The sequence below is a fragment of the Pholcus phalangioides genome, unplaced genomic scaffold, assembly GCF_987345545.1.
Source record: "Pholcus phalangioides strain wild (caught in Gottingen) unplaced genomic scaffold, Ppha-v1.0 ptg000017l_1, whole genome shotgun sequence".
NCBI lineage: Eukaryota > Metazoa > Arthropoda > Arachnida > Araneae > Pholcidae > Pholcus > Pholcus phalangioides.
Window position 1 is genome coordinate 60,773,651 of NW_028301610.1, and position 18,415 is coordinate 60,792,065.

Genomic DNA, 18,415 nt, shown 5'->3' on the forward strand with positions numbered 1-18,415 from the left:
GAAAGAAATAATTTTAGAAGCTTCCAATAATTACAGGCCCCTTCTTAACTCGACTCGGGGTACTAAGCAGGTGGGCCAACAGGGCCTGAGCCAAGACGCCATGGACTGATTTCATTAATTTCGAAAACCAAAACATTTTGTCTATTATAAGAAATATTTAATCAGAACTTTCAGATTTAAAATGGACCGATGGGTCGCGAAGTCGATCATACTGTTGATTTTGGGTCGTGGCTGAAAAAGGTTAAGAACAACTGATTTACAGGAAGTCATCAAATTTACCAACGACGCTTGGGTTACTATGCATAATCGCCGGTAAAAGTAAAAATATTTAGGGAAATTTATCAAAGTTACCAAAATACTTGGTAAGTATGCATAATAACAGCATTTATCACATTCACCGTAACATATATATATCTGTCGGGAAAATAAGTAACGGGAAAGAGCCCCGCGGTGGGTGAATCCGCATCGCTCACAACGAAAGAAGCCTTCCCTAAATCCGGCTCGTTGCGGATCACGGGCCTTAAACCACGGCCGCCAACAAACACATATTTCGCGGCTCAAAGATCCGCTCGCACACCGGCGATTTTGTGCGCCGATATCCAACGAACGAAAAATGTATTTTTTCATCCTATAAAAATAAAATTTTTCTTACATACCAACTTGTAGAAAATCGCAAAAATATGGTTTCTTTTTTTAATTTCAAAAATTTTACGGAGCGGCTAAAAAATTTTTTTAATCAAATCCGCAAACCCCAAGTTACGTGGGTAAAAATCATTCCATATTTTTGTTCCCTTTCGTTGTTTAAAATGGTTTTTTTTTTCGAACAGAAATTGTTACAATAAATTTAAAAAATTTATATACTCTATGTTGTTGAAACAATATATACTGTATATATATTTTTATATAGGCATTATTGGGAATATAAGGGAGGAGGGGAGGCGGCCCATTATTCGCTGGGAATCGGGGCAAGAACTCGTCTCTCTCGATGGGAGGACACTAATGGCATCGAATCACATTGAATTGCAAATGCATTGAGAGAGAGTCGCTTTTCTCTCTTAAACATGCCCTCCATTTTTGTTTTATTTGATTAAATGGAGGGCCGGGGCCCCGTATTGAAAAGTCATCAATTGGGAAGTAACGAGACGAAAACTTTTACGGAACACACCTGCTTTAAAATTAGGAATAAAAAACGGCCCCGATGTATATAAAAGGCTCTCTATCTCATCGCGAAACACATCAATATTCAATGGCTGTAAATTTTGCTGCCCGGTACGGAAAATAACCATCACTATCTGACAAGATTCTAATTTAAAACGGATCTATTTTAATTTTTGAACATTTATACTAAAAAAAACTAATGCAAGGGACCCGTTATAAGTCTTTTCTTAGGCCAGCCTAGAGGGCCCAGTGCTTGTTCATGGGGCGTAAGAAGTATATTTTCCATATTGTGCATCAATATATGATTGATGGAATTTTAAGCTATGGCTTTTTTTGTGTTAAGTAATTAAAGTTTTTAAAATTCATCAGTTATGCATTCCATTTAAAGATTTACGGGACCTCTAAATTTTTCGGCCTATTATGGCAGCACCTTTCGAGCCTGCCACGGGGATACTTGTTCTCAATATGGATATCTTTACTTCCAAACTAATGAAACATTTCAAGGGGGTTTTCATACTGCGGAACCCAAAAACAAATCTCAGGAACCATGGGGTTCCCAGGAGCATAACACTCTTTCTCTCTCGAGATGTGCCGCTGTGGTGGTCGAGTGGTTATAGTGACGGACTCGCGATGCGGGTTCGAACCCCACAGTGGTGGTCGGCGGAAGTTGGTTTTCTGTGGTTCCCAACTTCAAGGCGCAAATGCGAGCCGATCTCCCCGTTAAAAAGTCTCGCCACAGAGAGCAACAGTCCTACAACGATAAATCATTCAATCATAACACTTCACTCATAGTTAGAAAATCTGGTGGCAGATGGCAGCACTACACATAACAAGCATTACAGAGAAACAGCAAAATTTCACGTCAGGTTTCACTACACGTACACGCACATTCCCGCATGTACTGATTCTTTGGGGGGTTCCGCGGGGCGGGGTGCATGTGTGGTGTAGTAGTAGTAGGTAGGGCCTCCAAAAAAAAAATGGCTCGGGGATCCATGATGTTCTTAAGTCAGCCACCTCGTTGGGCAATTTGCCTGTTGTGGCGTTGTATTTGTATAATATTCGTTTGTATCAGAACCTTTTACCCTTTTTATGTCTCATTGTCATCGTCACCCCACAGAAAAAAATTTCTGATAATCCCTTTTGCGTCATGGAAGGCCATATTGTTGGGTTCTTAACGAGGGGTCCCCGGATGTTTCAGGGCCTTGAGCTGGATGAGAAAATAATTAGCTTATATTGTCTATACATTACTATATACAATGTAGTATTGTGTGTAACATTGGTCTATATCTTACTGGCACAGGGGGTTCGCGGGCTTCATATTAATAACACAAAGGGTCCGTGGAAAACAGGAGGTCGAGAACCTCTTCTGTATCGTATCTGTAGAATCTACGGCTTTCCTGCGTCCCTCGGAGGAACGATATCGCCCATTTTGGTAGATTAGTAGTTCTAAACACTTGGAAGAGCCCACGGCCAGGTTGAATTATTTCTTTGAGTGGAAGGCCCGGTCATAAACACGACTAATAGGAAATAATAGAGGAAAATGAAACGAGATGAATCACTCAAAGCCCGATTTGACTGTTTCTAGGGCGCGGTTACCGGCCCGGCGGTTGAGAAACACTGCTCTGGACCATAGATATTTTAAATGCAGTTAATTCCTTGAACATGTAACTTCAAGGGTTCCCTATACGTGAACATCACTCGAAGGGCTCCATAAAGCATTGATATCGTTTCAAGGGCTCCCTCCTAGAGAACACAGGTATATTACAATGATTCCCCTGAACATGGATATTATTTTAAAGGGTTCCTAAGAGCATGTATATTTTTTTCAAGGGGTTCCGCAACGGCAAAAATGTTTGAAGAAAAAAGTTTGAAAACTAATATTAAGGCTGTTTGAATCAAATTATTCATCAGATACTGTACTTGCACCCAGAAGGATCAGACTTAACTGGCGCCGCATATATTGTCTAAGTAAAATTTTCAAAGGCCTATGTACATTCACATTGAGTTTAACGAGGCGGAAATGTATCGAGAGCCCAATCGTGAGCATGCTACCTATTTAAATGATGTGCTCACGGGGCCTTGGCTGGCCGTAATCGTGGAATAATGAGCATATTTGCATATTAATAAGACATAGGCTGATGATCAATCATCGGGGGAAAAAAGGCCTATCATACCAGATCCTGTTTTTGACTTTATAACCATTATAATATGACCAAAAAAAATAAATAAATGGCCGTTGCGTTTTGTGCTTCTTAATGAGATAAGACAGTTTTGGTCTTTTCCATTTCGTTTTGACGTCGGGCTTTTTATTTTTTACGGGTTGGGCCTCGGATAAGAAGACCCTTGTTGTTCGTCACATTGCCAATAGCCGTTTTTATATTTACGTATTACCATTTTAAGCAGAGCCGGCAGCTCCATCAAGCATGTTTTTTAGGCCTGAGATCATTTCCGACCTCTGACCGGTCGACTCGATGAGTAAATCCATGAATAAAACATAGGCCGCACTCAAGCCGTATCGGGAATAGTGAGAGGGGGGCTATGATTATTATCATTACATATTAGTGATGGATATTGACAGAAGACTTCATTATAAACGGCCTAGCTGGTTCCTTTAAGAAAAATTGTATCGAAAAATTCCTCCAGGGTCTAAATGGAAACGAATTCCTGTCGGTTGGTAATTGATACTAATTAGTCGTTGAGGTCTATTTGGCCTACTCTCTCAACGGGACTCGAAAGCCTATTATTCGAAGGAACCTCTTAAACCACGTAGTAATATATGTTGGTGTAATAATAACCAACCGGTTATGGTTCTCGAAATTCTTGCAAGCCTTACCGATTAGATTGTTTTAATAATAAGACGCCGCCCACCCTCTTAGGCTTCGTAAGGGCAGATTAAAATCACACACAAACGCGTGGTTCATACATAAAAGCTGGCATAAATGCGCTCTCATCACCACCATCATCATCATCATCTGCGGGTTTCGTGTCACAGGGCTCTGGCACTGTTTCTTAGGGTAATAAAAAGCGTTTATTAAGTGGCACGATGCCAGCCAGCCAAGTAGGCCTCGGCAGCAACGTCACCGATTAAATCAAAGGTCAAAGGCGGGCAGATGTTTTCTTTCAATTAGATAATGAGCAAGAGGAGGGGGGCCCCAAGTTTGAAAACGAGACGTGATCACAACCGTTTACATATCCAATCCCATATCTCAATTTGAATCTATCGCAGCGTTTCCCGACCTATGGTCCGTGGACCCGAGGTGACTCCCAGGCAGACTTGATAACTTAATTCTAACCGAATGAAAAGACACTCAATTATTTCAATTATGTACCTTATTTAAGGTAACCATATCTCATCGAGAAAAATGCGGCAATTCGCGATCCTATAAATACGGGATATCGCTAAATGTAGCCAAATAAATGCAATTTATGACAAATTATGAAATGATTGCTAAAAGTGCGAGCGAACAAAGGGCTGTTAAAAAACGAAGTAAACAAAACGTATTCCACGAGAAAAACATCATGAATGATTAATCATATTTCATTGAGAATACCGGGAATTGGGATCTTAAATACGGGACATCGCCCATTGTCTCAAAAAATGTTGTTATCAGTTAGCAAAATCACCAATTGTTGCTGAAATTGTCAATATACGAGGAATTAAGGGTTACTTAGAACCGTAATGAGCTGAAATGGGTTCAAGGAAAAAAACGAAGAACATAATAAGTATGTGCAATGAATATTTATATATAGCCAGAATTATCATAGTATAATTCACTTAGGCCATAACTTTACACTGCAAAATGTTTTTAAATGGTTATTTCATAAAACTTGAAAAATGCAACCAATAAGCGTATCGGTTACATTCGAGCTACTGGTTCCTTTTTTTTCAAGTTTAATAAAAGAACTTTTACCACACTTTTATAAAACTTGAAAAATGTAACCAATATCATTACATTTGAGCGAATGTAACCGATAGACTTATTATTTTTCTAGTTTTGTGAAAGATCTTTCATAAAACTTTTACAGTTTAATCCTGGCCTTAGATTATATACGAGTTCAAATAAGCTTCGTTGAAAAAAAGGGACAATTGTATTAAATAACTTGGAACGGCCAAAACACGTGTCATAAAATACGGACATCTCTGTATGTATTTTATTGCTTAAAATGTCCCGTATTTTACTCATGCTGTAAGTTTTTAGTCCGTCCAATTGTTTCAGACAGGTTGAGAAACGCTAGTGTATTGGAATCATGTTTAAAAAATGCTCTTTTAGGTATTTTATAGCCGGGGCCCTCAATAAATTTAAAGTATAAAAAATCAGAAAAAGAGGGGTCCCAGGGTTCCTCTCGGGAATGTTAAAGCTGAAAAGTGTCGCAAGATGTACACGGACAACGTCCTTCGTCCGCGAAATGACCGATTCTTGATTTACGATCATCGTAAAAAAAGCGAAAATAAACTCTTGCGGTCAGGATACGGGACAGTAGCCTACTGAAACAATACAAACACGTGAATTATATCAATTACGGGACGCATCTACAGTAGCGAATGGTGCAGAACCTAAAACGTATTTCGTGCATTGACTTTTGAACAGTGGGAGCCCCCCCACCTCCCATCCCATAAAAAATTTACGTGACGACTGACAAAGAATTCTAACCACGTCCTTAAGGTGGAAAATGATATTAAATGACCCGTAAATAAAAACTCAAATCATATCCAGCATTCACAAACACATGCAGTGATACCCCGAGTTACGTCGGTAATTTGTCCCGAGACCAACATCGTAAGTCGAGGTGAATTTTTCCACTGATTCAGTACAGTTGAACTCGGTTATAACGACTTCCGTTGTAACGATACTTCGTTTTATAACGTCCACAATCGGTGGTTCGGCCTGATTCCTATAGGCATAGTGAATAATGTTAACGAACCTTGCGCTTTCATTGACGTTATAAGCGCAACGACCTTGGATATAATGACACTTTTGTCGTTATATTCTACATTATTTATCATAATTGGGGTGAGAATATGGCACCCTATGTAAATTGGGTAGCAGGTATTTCTAGCCGGATAGGGGGGGGGGGCAGATCATTTGATCATTTTTGTCGCACCACGTGTCATTTGAGGGGGCTGAAAAATCACTTTGCTCAGGGGCCTGTGATTGCTGTTAAGACGGCCCTGGCCGTGTTCAATTTTTCCCCGTGAAATAAATTTTAAATAACTGCAGACTTGGGGTAGCACTGCAGTTCTCGCCAAGAGGAATTTATAAGGAACAATTGGCGATTTGGCAGACAATTGGCAACATTTTTAGCGAAAATTTGCTGTCCGGCATTTATGATCTCAATTTCCCGTATTTTCCTTGATCTAATATGGTCACCCTAATTATAACAAAACAACAGCTTCACATGTGAACACTATTTGATTGCATCTGATTACATTTTTTATACTTGAAAGGTCTTGAAAACGTCAACCTGGTTATAACGACAAAATCTTCGCTGTCGTTATAACCAAGTTTGGCTGTATATCAAAAATCTTAAGGTCGTATTTGAATTTATTTCTACCGACGTGACAACCAAATGAGAATTTCTTTAAAACATCTCGATTTCTTATAAATGCCCGATCACATATCGGCAAAAATTGGAAATTTTTCTTCTGAAAAAAAAAGGGACATATTATACAAACATCCGGGAATATCTCGTAAAGGTCATACATTCATCTCATTTCTTATCTATTCGTCTCTACGATGCGACTTGAAGCTCCCAAAATTGCTTAAAATTACAATTGAAAAAAATAAGATAAATTTAGGGTTATTTTAACCACACTAGGTGAGGTGTATATTTGGATATATATGGCAAATGCATGGTCAAAAAACCTTTATACCAATTTCTTTTCTCAATTTTGTTGTTTTAAAAGTACTTCTTTTAGTACGATTTCAATGCAAAATACAACTACATAAGTACAATAAATTTTTATCTAAAAAGAATTGGTTCCTTGCCGGTGTCGATTTTTGAGAGATACTGAAATTTTACGCGTTCAAATTTATAAAATCATACCAACTTTACGCGTTCGGAAGATAATCGGAAATAAAATTTAAAACTAAAACAATTCAACTTTGCTAAGTAAGATTTTACCTATTTATAGATAGTATTAAAATCAAGCCAAACTGTATATTTTATCCTTAATTAACTATTTTTTAGCTAATTAAAAAATCCCCTATAATTAAATAAATTGCTGTAATGATACATTCTTTTAATTAAAAATACTATAACCACCAATTTACATCCATTTTTGTAAAAAAAATTAAATACGTTTTTTTTATGGGAATGTTATAATGAACCCTGCTTATAACGTCCATGAAAAAAAACGACAAAAACAGCTATAAGAGTACAATAACTTTTTTACCTAGAAAGAATTGAATCCTTGCCGGTGTCGTTTTCTGAGAGCTACTGAAATTTTACTTGTTCAGAGATTTATAAAATCGGAGGAAATTGGAAATAAAACTCACAGTAAAAACTATACGACTTTGCTAAACAATACTTTGCCTATTTATAGATAACATCAAGGCAAACTGTACATTTTACTCTTAATTATTTTAGCTAATTAAAAACCGCTAATTAAATTGCTGTGTTGATGCATTGTTTTAATTAAAAATACGCTAACAGCACCAACTTTTCATCCATTTTTTGTAAAAACAAATTTTTTTCAATACGTTTTTATGGGAGTTTTTATTCTACTGCAGAGGATTAATGAAGCTTGTTTATAACGCCGATGAAAAGCAACGACCTCGGATATAACGACAAAAACCAGCGCTATATAAGTACAATAACTTTTTTATCTACAAAGAATTGATTTCTTACCGGTGTCATTTTCTGAGTTACTGAAATTTTACGTGTTCAGGGATTTATAAAATCGCACCAAATTGAGGGAATTGGAGATAAAATTAAAAAGAATAAAACTATTCAACTTTGCTAAGCAAGATTTTATCAGTTTATAGATACGTAACGGCAAAATAAAATAAAAACTATATTTTGCCCTCACCAATTAGTCATTTTAACTGATTAAATAATCGAATCTAATTAATTTAATTTCTGTGGTATTGTTTCGATTAAAAATATACAAGTCTGTATTTGTAAAAAATTATAAAAAATACGATACGTTTGTATTAAAGATAAAACGAATAGTGATTTTTCGGAATACTGGATATTCGGTTAATTTTGTGCCCTAATGTACCAAGTATTCGGTGACGGAATATCAGCTTTCTTAAAATTCGTTACGATTATAAAATTGATGGTTGTGAATTCAAAACAAAGTTTAGAATAATTTTAAATGATTGAAATTGATCTTTTGTTATGCGATTTATTTTTAAAATAAATGTAAAATATATAGAATTATTAAACAAAATAGAACCATATTATTGATTTTTTAGTGCCATCTTAAGGCATGGGTCCGAAAAACTCACAAAAATGAATTAAAGTTTAAATTTTTCGAGAAATCTGCATGTAAATTTGCATGGTAAGAACTCAGAAAAATCACTTGGCCTGGAGGCTCATAGTGCTCTTTAATACGGCCCTGATTTTAGTGAAATGATAAGAGATAATTAAGTCATGCAGAAAGTATCTTAGCACCAATTAAATACGTTTGAACCAATATCAGTGTTTTTCACTGACATTTTGTCTGTAAATAAGGTAATTTAACACACTGTATAAGTGTGCTAATCCTGACTAATAGGAAAAAAATTAGGCGCCAGCGAAATTTCTTAAAAGCCAAGAATTTTTGTTATTCCCGGAAAAAAAACAGTCGAAATTTTTTTTTTCTACATTTCTTAAACTTATTGATATCTTTATATGTTGGTAGACACAAGGCCGCAACTAAGGGGAGCAGGCGGGTCTGGTGCCCCGGGCACTGGACCAGAGGGACAACCGAATTCACCCTTTACCTGCTCCTTCTACATTACACGGGGCGCCAAAGTGCGTGCTTGCCCGGCTGACAAATTATCTAGTTGCGGCTCCGGGTAGACATGCTGACATAAATTCAGAAAACTTTGTTTTGGCTTCACATGTTCCAATTTAGCAATCGCAAATAAAAATTTTAGGCACTTATAGCAGTTTTTCATAGTTGCGGTCATGACCCGGCATATGTTGTGCCATAGATATTCGGCAAGAGGGCTGAGAATAGGCCGGATACCAACCGAATTGATCATTTTTGTCGCACCACGGTCATTTTCTGCACACGAAGGCCTCATTAGACCGGGACCTACAATTTATCGCCGATTCCGAATGGCAGGCTTGTTTTTTATGCTCATCGAGAGGTTGGTGTGCTAACCCCTCGATGGGGAATTCCCTGCGGTAGCAAGTTTTTCTGTGGTCACATCGCCGTTTTTGTTGTACCCCCTGTGTCGGGAAAGTTTTCTGACAAGGACGAACCGGGTATCGAACTCGCGACACCTCTAAACATGCTTTGGTACTTTAGGCCAGTGTCTTATCGACCTGGGCTACCGCGCCCACCGAATATTCGTCCCATCTTTAGTTTTTATGGGGTTGAACCATGTAGGAATCAAGTCGAGTATTATTAAGAGCAAATCATTTAAGAGCAAGTAAAACATTCAAGAAGGGCCGCCCTTAAATCAAATGAAAGTACTTGCCTGAGACCTAATGAAAATTCAGAATGAATGAAAGATATACTTTTAGAATTCATGAAAATTCAGAATTCTAAAAACGATGAAAATTCAGAACTCATTAAAGAAACAATTGCAGAATTAGTGGAAATTCAGAATTTATAAAAGAAATAAAATTTCAGATTTACTTCTTATATTAAAATGGCGATTTTCAGAATTGATGAAAATTCAGAATTTATGAACGAAATAAATTTCTAAATTAAAATGCAGATTTTTTTTACAAAATTTAAGAAACTTCAGAATTTTAGAATAAATGAAAATTGAAAATCTATGAAATAGATAATTATTAACATTAGTGCGGTGCCCCCCCCCCAAATGTGGGGGCCGGTGCACCCCCCCTCCCCCAAATGCGGCTCTGATTTAAAAACACAAGCAAATTATAACAATGTATTAAAACATTTACGAGAGAAAAAAATAATCATCACTTACCCGTATATAGCGTCTTTGTCGCGCTTGTTGTGAACATCGGGTACGGAACCCATAATATGATTGGACATGACACCGGACACATGATTACCGTGGTATTGATGCATAGATGGTGTGTGATTCATATGTGGAGCGTGTCCCAGCGATTGCATGGCCCTACTGTGGCCATGCGGATCGTAGAGCGACCCAGGTCCGTCCATGGACCCGTAATGCGACATACCTTCGTCGTACTGCATGGTGGCGAACGGGTGTTCCACAGGGTAAGGCTCACTCTTCATAAAGAAGCTGCACACATTCACTACTTGAAAACAACTCTATAATTTAAATATTATCCTATTATTATTTTTTTAGAATATTTCTCAAAAAATTGATTCTTTTCCCGTGAATAAATACGAAAAATCTTCTGGAATCACTTTTTTTTAGATATATATATATCGATCGGAAGAGGTTAATGCCTGCAATATTAAAATCTTTTATTTTATTATTATCTTTTTTTTCACAAGAAACCAATATTAGAGAAGTTGTCACGCAATTTATAGATTCAATGGCTTCCTTTCACTTTTCGCAGCAAATTCTTATCTAGTTCTTCAATCGAAGTTATTACTTCAACCGTAACAACAACACCAACTGTTGTACAATAAATATTCTGTCGAAGAAAAAATCCTTCAAGATGGTAGTAGTAGCCACTTATGTGTATATAATATAATACACAGAAACACACACAAACACACTCACACACAAGAAACACCACTAACCGGTCTTCAAACTGGTTATCACACTTTTTCTCTCTCTTCTTTGAAGAAAAAAAAATTATATATAATAATAATAACAATTTTTTTCAGCAGCAACACCACAGGTCAGTCAGTAAATCGATGATGATGATGATGATAATAATAATGATAACAATAATATCATATATGTCCAGTCCGATATAAAACACAGGAAATTTCCAATAAATTTTTCTTACCGATCATAATTTTTTTTTTTCCTCTTGGAGGGAAAAGGGGATGAAATAATTTTTTTTTTTAAATAATAAAATACGTCGATCGATTAAATTAATTAATTTTCAAATGCGAGGAATTATTTAATTAATTAATTTATTTTTTTTTGCAAGATCTAAACGCGCGCGAAGTTAAGAAGGAGCCGAGATGGAGAAGAAGTGCAAAGTGCGAATTGAATGGGAAATGCGCTTTTTGCGCTCTTTTTCCCCTCCCCGGTGGGTGGTTTTACCGCCAGTTGGCGACGGCAGCGCCTCCCCGTGGCGACGAAACTCAACTTGGAGATTATCTTCTATCTCTTTCCCCACTTTCTCCTTTCGCCAAGGGTAGGAAATAATGTGGAAAAAGAAATACAATTCATTAACTTAAATTTTTTTTTTTACTAATTTATTTAAAATTTATCATCCGTCTTAAAAATTATTCATTAGATGATTATTCTCTTAAAATTCTTTCGTTAGCGCTTTTTCTTCTCCCCGTGCTGAAATTTTTCCGATATTTTTAGGTAAAAAGAAGGGAAAAGTTTGGAAGAGCTGATTGGTTAGCCTACTTTTCTCAGAGTGGAGAGATCGTCAAATTTGGCTTTGTTTTCGCGGTTTGGCAGGAATTTTTATATTTTTTGGGGATTTTTATGGAATTCCTTTCATATATAGTGACCGCCGCTTTAAGAATCGCGTTTTACAGTAACCACCGCTTATAAGAATCACTGGTTATAAGAATCAACCGCTTATGCGAATAAAATCGGTAAGACGAACACCAAACGCTGTTTTAATCTATTTTTGACTGACGTTGCATTTGCGCACAAGGCCTCGTTAAAATTTTTTCTTTTCAAATACTTTTCATTCAAATTTTTTTTATGAAATGAACATTTTTGGGAACTAAAAGGTCTGATGAGTGTCATAGTATTTTTTTCAATTTTTTTTTTGATATTTTATGATTTTTCAAAAATTTTATTCCGATTTTCTATTTAATTTTTTTTTCCTGGCCATGAATAGAAATAAACTTTTTAAAAATAGGGAAAAAAATCATTTTTACCCAAATTTTTTTTTTTTTTGTCACGTGGTGCATCAGGTTTTCCAAAAAATTATAATTATTAATTGGAATATAATTACATTAATTGGAAAGTTAATTAATTGGAAATTTTCATTAATTACAAAGAAAACCATGCTAAATTGATGTCCAATTTTCTGAAACTTCGAAAATATGTTATTTCAGTAGCCAGTCATCATGTGAAAAAAATTGTGCGATTTAGTGAAGAATTGCAAGAGCGGTCAAAAATGGGTTAACATTGAAATGTCATCGGTTATAAGAATCAGATTTCCTCTAATAAGAATAAAAAAAAACAAGTACACGAACCAAGCAAATGTCGGACAACTACGAGTATAACATAGGATCCTATGGGTTATCTCGAGATCGGGGGTCCTATCATAGGGGGATGGGGGTGATGATTATAAAAAATATTCTGAAGATGGGGGGGACGATGGAACAAAAAGTTTGGGAACTTCTGATTTAGAGTTATGCTCTCGGATAATAGTCATGGAGCAGAGCCCCTAGCGGGGGCTGGAATCTTTAGTGTGTGTCCCCGGACCAGACTTTTCAAGGGTCCCTCTATTGCGGGAAAAAATAAAAAATACTCCAGCCCGGGTATCAGGGCTGGAGCCCTATCAGCCCTGATACCCGGTACGATTCTGACAATACTACCGTAGTAGTTCTGTTACCGTGTAACATTTTAGTCAGTCAACAATTGGCAACTATGTCTAAGGACAACGATATGCTATAGACGTTTAAACTAATTTCAAATATTAAAAATTAAAATATTTAATAAGAAATTAATAAGGTTTTTCGGTTTTTAACTTTAAAAACATCATAATCTCACCTGAAGCCCCAGCCCCCCTCCTTGAGTACTCTAGTGGCAACTGGAGGAGTAAACAGAGCAAAAACATTTCTGGATATAAGAATCAACCACTTATAAGGATCAAAATGAACCATACATGATTCTTATAAGTGGTGGCTACTGTGTATTCGTCCGTTTTGATTCTTATAACCGATGATCTTCCTACGTTAAAACGGTGTTGTTGTTTTTTTTGGTAGATTGGATTCTTATAACTGATTACCTTCTTAAGTTAAAACACCGTTTTGATTCGTCAATTTGATTCTTATAACCGATGCGGGGCTGTCTTACCAGACGCGAGGGCCGGTGCGAAAATAATAGAGGAGGCCAGGGGCGTCTCAATTTCGGAGCCCCTTACACCCGATTTTACATATTCAGTGGGAAAGGGGAAATCGACACATGTAAAAAATGCATACATTGTAACAAAATATGGGGAAAAAAATGCTAAAAAATTTCCATACTAAAATATAGACACACACACAATTGAATTTGAATTAATAAAAACATTTAATGGAAATTTCTTACAGTAACAAATTTTAAATTGATGAAAGAAATAACTTCAAAACCAATCAAAATTGAGAACTAATGAAAAAAAAATTGTCTGGGAGCTAATGTAAATTCGGGATTGATGAATCGTAAATTCATAAATGAGAAAAAATAATTAACTGACATAATCCCAGCACCCATGAAAATTCAGAATGAATAAAAGAAAGAATTCTGGACCTATAAATGAAATTTCAGAATAAATGAAAGAAATGCTTCGAGAAACCGATGAAACCCATAATTCAAGACTTGACTAAAATTCAGAAATTCCAGAATTGACTAAAATTCAGAAATTCCAGAATTGATTAAAATTCAGAATAAATGAAAAAAATACTTCTGGAATTGACGAAAATTCAGAAATTCCAGAATTGACTAAAATTCAGAAATTCCAGAATTGATTAAAATTCAGAATAAATGAAAAAAATACTTCTGGAATTGACGAAAATTCAGAAATTCCAGAATTGACTAAAATTCAGAAATTCCAGAATTGACTAAAATTCAGAATAAATGCAAGAAATACTTCTATAATTGATGAAAATTCAGAATGTGAATGAAAGAAATTTATTATCAATACCCTAAGGGCGGGGCCCGTGTGACCTCACCTGTCGTACAACCCTAAGGGCAACTCTTAACCCATGATCTTTCGATATTAAAACAGTGTTTTAATTTGCCGATTTGATTATTACAAGCGGTTTATTTTAATAACCGATGATCTTCCTGTGTTGCAACATCATTTTGTTCATTTGCCGATTTGATTCTTATAAGCGGTTGATTCACATAACCCCGAAGATCTTACGCTAAAACAGCGTTGTAATTTGCCGATTTGATTTTCAGAAGTGGGTGAGTCTTTTCTTATAACCGATGATCTTTCTATTTAAAACAGTAGGCAGCACTATCAAGTACACGAAGCAAGTAAAAGTCGAACAACATACATATGTTAGGGCCATGTGCATATACATACACATACACTCACACAGCACGTTCCGACATGTACCGATTTTTTAGAAATTTTGCAGAGGAATGTGTAAGAGGTGTGTATGTTCGGTTTATATAGTGGTAATATAAAAACAGCGGCAGGCCCAGATTAAGCCTGATTGATCTAGGAGTCTTACAGGCATAGCCTACAAGGGCGGGGATAACAGGGCTCCAGCCCATGGCCAAGGATGATTCTATAATTATGTTTTGTTTTTCATACCATGAATTTACTATCGAGGGGCCTGTGAAAAATCGCCCCTGGGAACCCGACAATGATCTCAGCCTAGGGCGCTGTCTAAGGTCATTTAAGTGGCCCGTGGTACATTTATAGATCACTTATGTGACCTGGAGCGCTGTCTCAGACCACTTTAGTGAACCGTGACACATTTACGGGTCATTTAAGTGACACGTGGCACATTTATACATTGCTTAAATGACTTTTGGAGGGAAAGTTCGTACCCATCTCCCCGCTCTGGATCCGCAGCTGAGCGAAGGCAGACATCTTCAGCTGTGAATAGAGCAGAGCCAGACAACTTCAGATTTGAATGGAGCGAAGGCAGACATCTTCCGCTGTTAATGAAGTGAAGGCAGGCATCTCCAGCTTCGAATGGAGCGCAGGCAGGCATCTTAAGTTGCTAATTGAGCGAAGGCAGACATCTTCAGCTGCGAATGGAGTGCAAGCAGGCATCTTCAGTTGCTAATTGAGCGAAGGCAGACATCTTCAGCTGTGAATGAAGCAGAGTCAGACAACTTCAGATTCGAATGGAGTGCAGGCAGGCATCTTCAGCTGTGAATTGAGCGAAGACAGACATCCTCAGCTGTTAACGGGGTGGAGGCAGGCATCTTCAGCTGCAAATGCAGTGGAGTCAGGCATCTTTAGCTGCAAATGAAGCTGATGCAGAGTTACCTGCTGATAGAGCTGAGGCAGACATCCTCAGTTGCGGATGAGTCGGGAAAGTGACTTATTGCGAAGTTGCATCGGCTCATCCCGTATTTTTTACGGGACAGAAAAAATTTCCCCATATTATACGGCTCTTGTGGGCAGCGATCGTCCCCATCGCCTCCCTCTGGATCCGCGCTCGCCCGCAATCTTCAAAAAAATTGAGCATCCTCGGTGTATGTGATGCAGATCAAAAGTAAAAGAGAGGCAGGCAAAGAGATGCAGTATATACAATATAAAAGCATAGGAGGGAATTGTTGATGAGCCTCACTCACAAACCGGCCTGACCTTGAGGCAGCAAGTGCAGCGATCGGCCCAAGGCCACAAAAAAAAAAAAGAGAGAAAAAAAAGAAAGAACACGGACATCTCTCACTACATACATCGAAATCACTACATACAACAAGCGCCACATGTCGGTGCCGCGTCCCATCATATACTCAGCGTCTCTTTTACCATCTTCCCATTAATAAATTATTCATGAGACTCATGTATGTATTCTTTTTTCAATAATTCCAATGAGCAAGAGAACTATACATATATATATATATATGAAAAGGGGAATGCGCCACATTTTGTGTGTGTGTGTGTGTGTGTGTGCGTGTGTTTATGTGTGTGTGTGTGTGAGAGGGGGATTCCACTTAATTCATTTGAAAACATTCGCCATCCAAATAGAGCCGTAGCCCCATTTATTAACACCATTTACTTATATATATAGGCCCCTTCCTTCATTATCTCTCTTTCCTTCCTCTCTTACATTATTGGCATAAACCCGTGGCCCTCGGAGTCATCTGATGTGGCCCGCGACCGCGACATTTGTAAAAATGAACTTGAAGCAAATTACCAAATCACTTAAGTGACTCTCGCGATGCCGTTCCACGTCACTTAAGTCAAGGAGTATTCAACCTTTCGAAAGAGAGTGCAGGCTACTCCATCAGTTTGAAAACTTGTCATGGGCCAGTTATGTGATGTGCCGGGGATCACTGAAGCGATCTGGAGATGTGTTATGAGCCGCATGTCACTTGAGTGATCTGAGAATGTGCCGCGGGATACTTAAATCAAATGAAAATTTTGCCGTCGGGCCGCTTGAGTGATCGGGAATTTTGCCGAGGGTAACTTGATTGAAATGTGGAACTGCACCGTTGGGCCGTTGAAGTGTTCTGGTACTTTGTATCTGGTCACTAAAGTGATCTATGAACATATACCGCGAGTGCCTTTCGTGATCTGGAAATGTGCGGGTCGCTAGATGATCGGTAAACTAGCCACGTGGTTCATTTTTACAAAATTAAGTTTGTGGTCATTGGCCACATCAGATGACTCCGAGAGCCACGAGAGCCACATATCGCCCGAGGGCTATAGGTTGAGCATGTATGATTCGAGTGGTCCTTGGCGCTGTTACGGATCACTTAAGTGTCCCGCGGCACATATCCAGATCACTAAAAGACACCCGCGACACATTTTCAGATCACATGGACACATTTACAGAGCACATGGCAAGGGTGTTCGACCTTTCGGAGAGTGCGGGCCACTTTATTTATTTGAACACTTGTCACATGCCTCTTAGTTAAGTGATCTGGAACAGCGGTGCAAGTTACTTAAGTGATATGTAAATGTTGCGGGACACTTAAGGGATCTATTAATGTGCCACAGGACACTTAAGTCATCTGTAAATGTGCCGCGAGCCATTTAACTTACATAGGAATATGTCACGGGCCATTCAAATGATGTGGAACTGCACTACTAGTCCCTTAACTGATGTGGAAATGTGTCGCGGTCTATTTTTACAAAATTATGTTTGAGGTCGCGGGCCACATCAGATGACTCCGAGGGCCACATTTGGCTTGTTGGTCATGGGTGCTTTATAACTTGCCTCTTCATAAAAAAAAAAGGGAAACACTAGGCCTCTGTTTTTTAAAAGAGAATTTGACTATTTTTGGCCAGCTGCTGTCGGTTATTATTTTCAAATCATTACGGGAAGAAGTTATCATTTACGTTGTTATGATGATTGATAACAGCTGTTTTTGCCGCTTCCGCTTGGATTTTTGATGTAAGCCACGTGCAAACGATTTAGATAACACATGATAACAATATTCCGGGGATGCGGGTGCGTAGACTTAATTAAAGACTTCTAATTAAGACATTTAAATACCGTCAGACTCGGTTATAACGACACCTTAGGGCCGCCTGTATCAGACGCGGGGCCCGGTATGAAAATAATTTCGGGGTTCCTTAGCTCTGATTTGATATCTTTTGTGTATGTAGGAGGGGAATTGGCATCCAGAGAGATTCATGCAATGCCACAAAATATACAGTAATGCTGAAAAATACCTATTTACCAATGAGAATTCAGAATTAATGAAAGAATAAAATCCCATAATTAATGAAAATTCAGAAATAATGAGAGAAATAATTTCAGAATTGATGGAAATCTAGATTTAATGTAAGGAAATATCCCAGAATTGATGAACGAAAATGTTCCATATAGGGTTATAACACCAATAATTGGCGGTTCTGGCTGATTTTCCCATAGAGCAGGGATTCACAACCATTTTACTCCGCGGGCCAGAAACTTGTGCAAACACAATGGTGGCCATGGTACCCGTGTTTTACGGGACATTCCCGTAATTTTGGCCATCCAAACCCTTAAAAAAATGTCTCTTCCCCCCCCCCCCCGTATTTTCAACAAGTATTTTGAGTCCCGTATTTTCGCGACACACTTTCAGACCTCCCGAGTGGCTTTTGGTACATTTCCAGATTACTTAAATTGCCCGTGACACATTTCCAGATTGCTTAAATTGCCCGATACGCTTTTCCAGATGACTCA

At 37.8% G+C, this 18,415-nt stretch overlaps 1 protein-coding gene across 3 annotated transcripts in view; it reads right to left on the minus strand.

The window, feature by feature from the left end:
• The window catches only part of LOC149074200 (homeobox protein Meis1-like), a 264,678-nt gene extending 252,888 nt beyond the window's left edge, over nt 1-11,790 (minus strand). For 2 of the 3 annotated variants that reach the window (XM_089246883.1, XM_089246884.1), the window contains exon 1: nt 10,254-11,433. In XM_089246883.1, coding sequence (XP_089103009.1) covers nt 10,254-10,528 — 275 coding nt within the window. In that variant the 5' untranslated portion in view covers nt 10,529-11,433. Of the gene's footprint in view, nt 1-10,253 lie in introns of all 3 variants that reach the window. The other variant, XM_089246885.1, reaches the window with a different exon arrangement.
• Nucleotides 11,791-18,415: the final 6,625 nt, after the last annotated feature.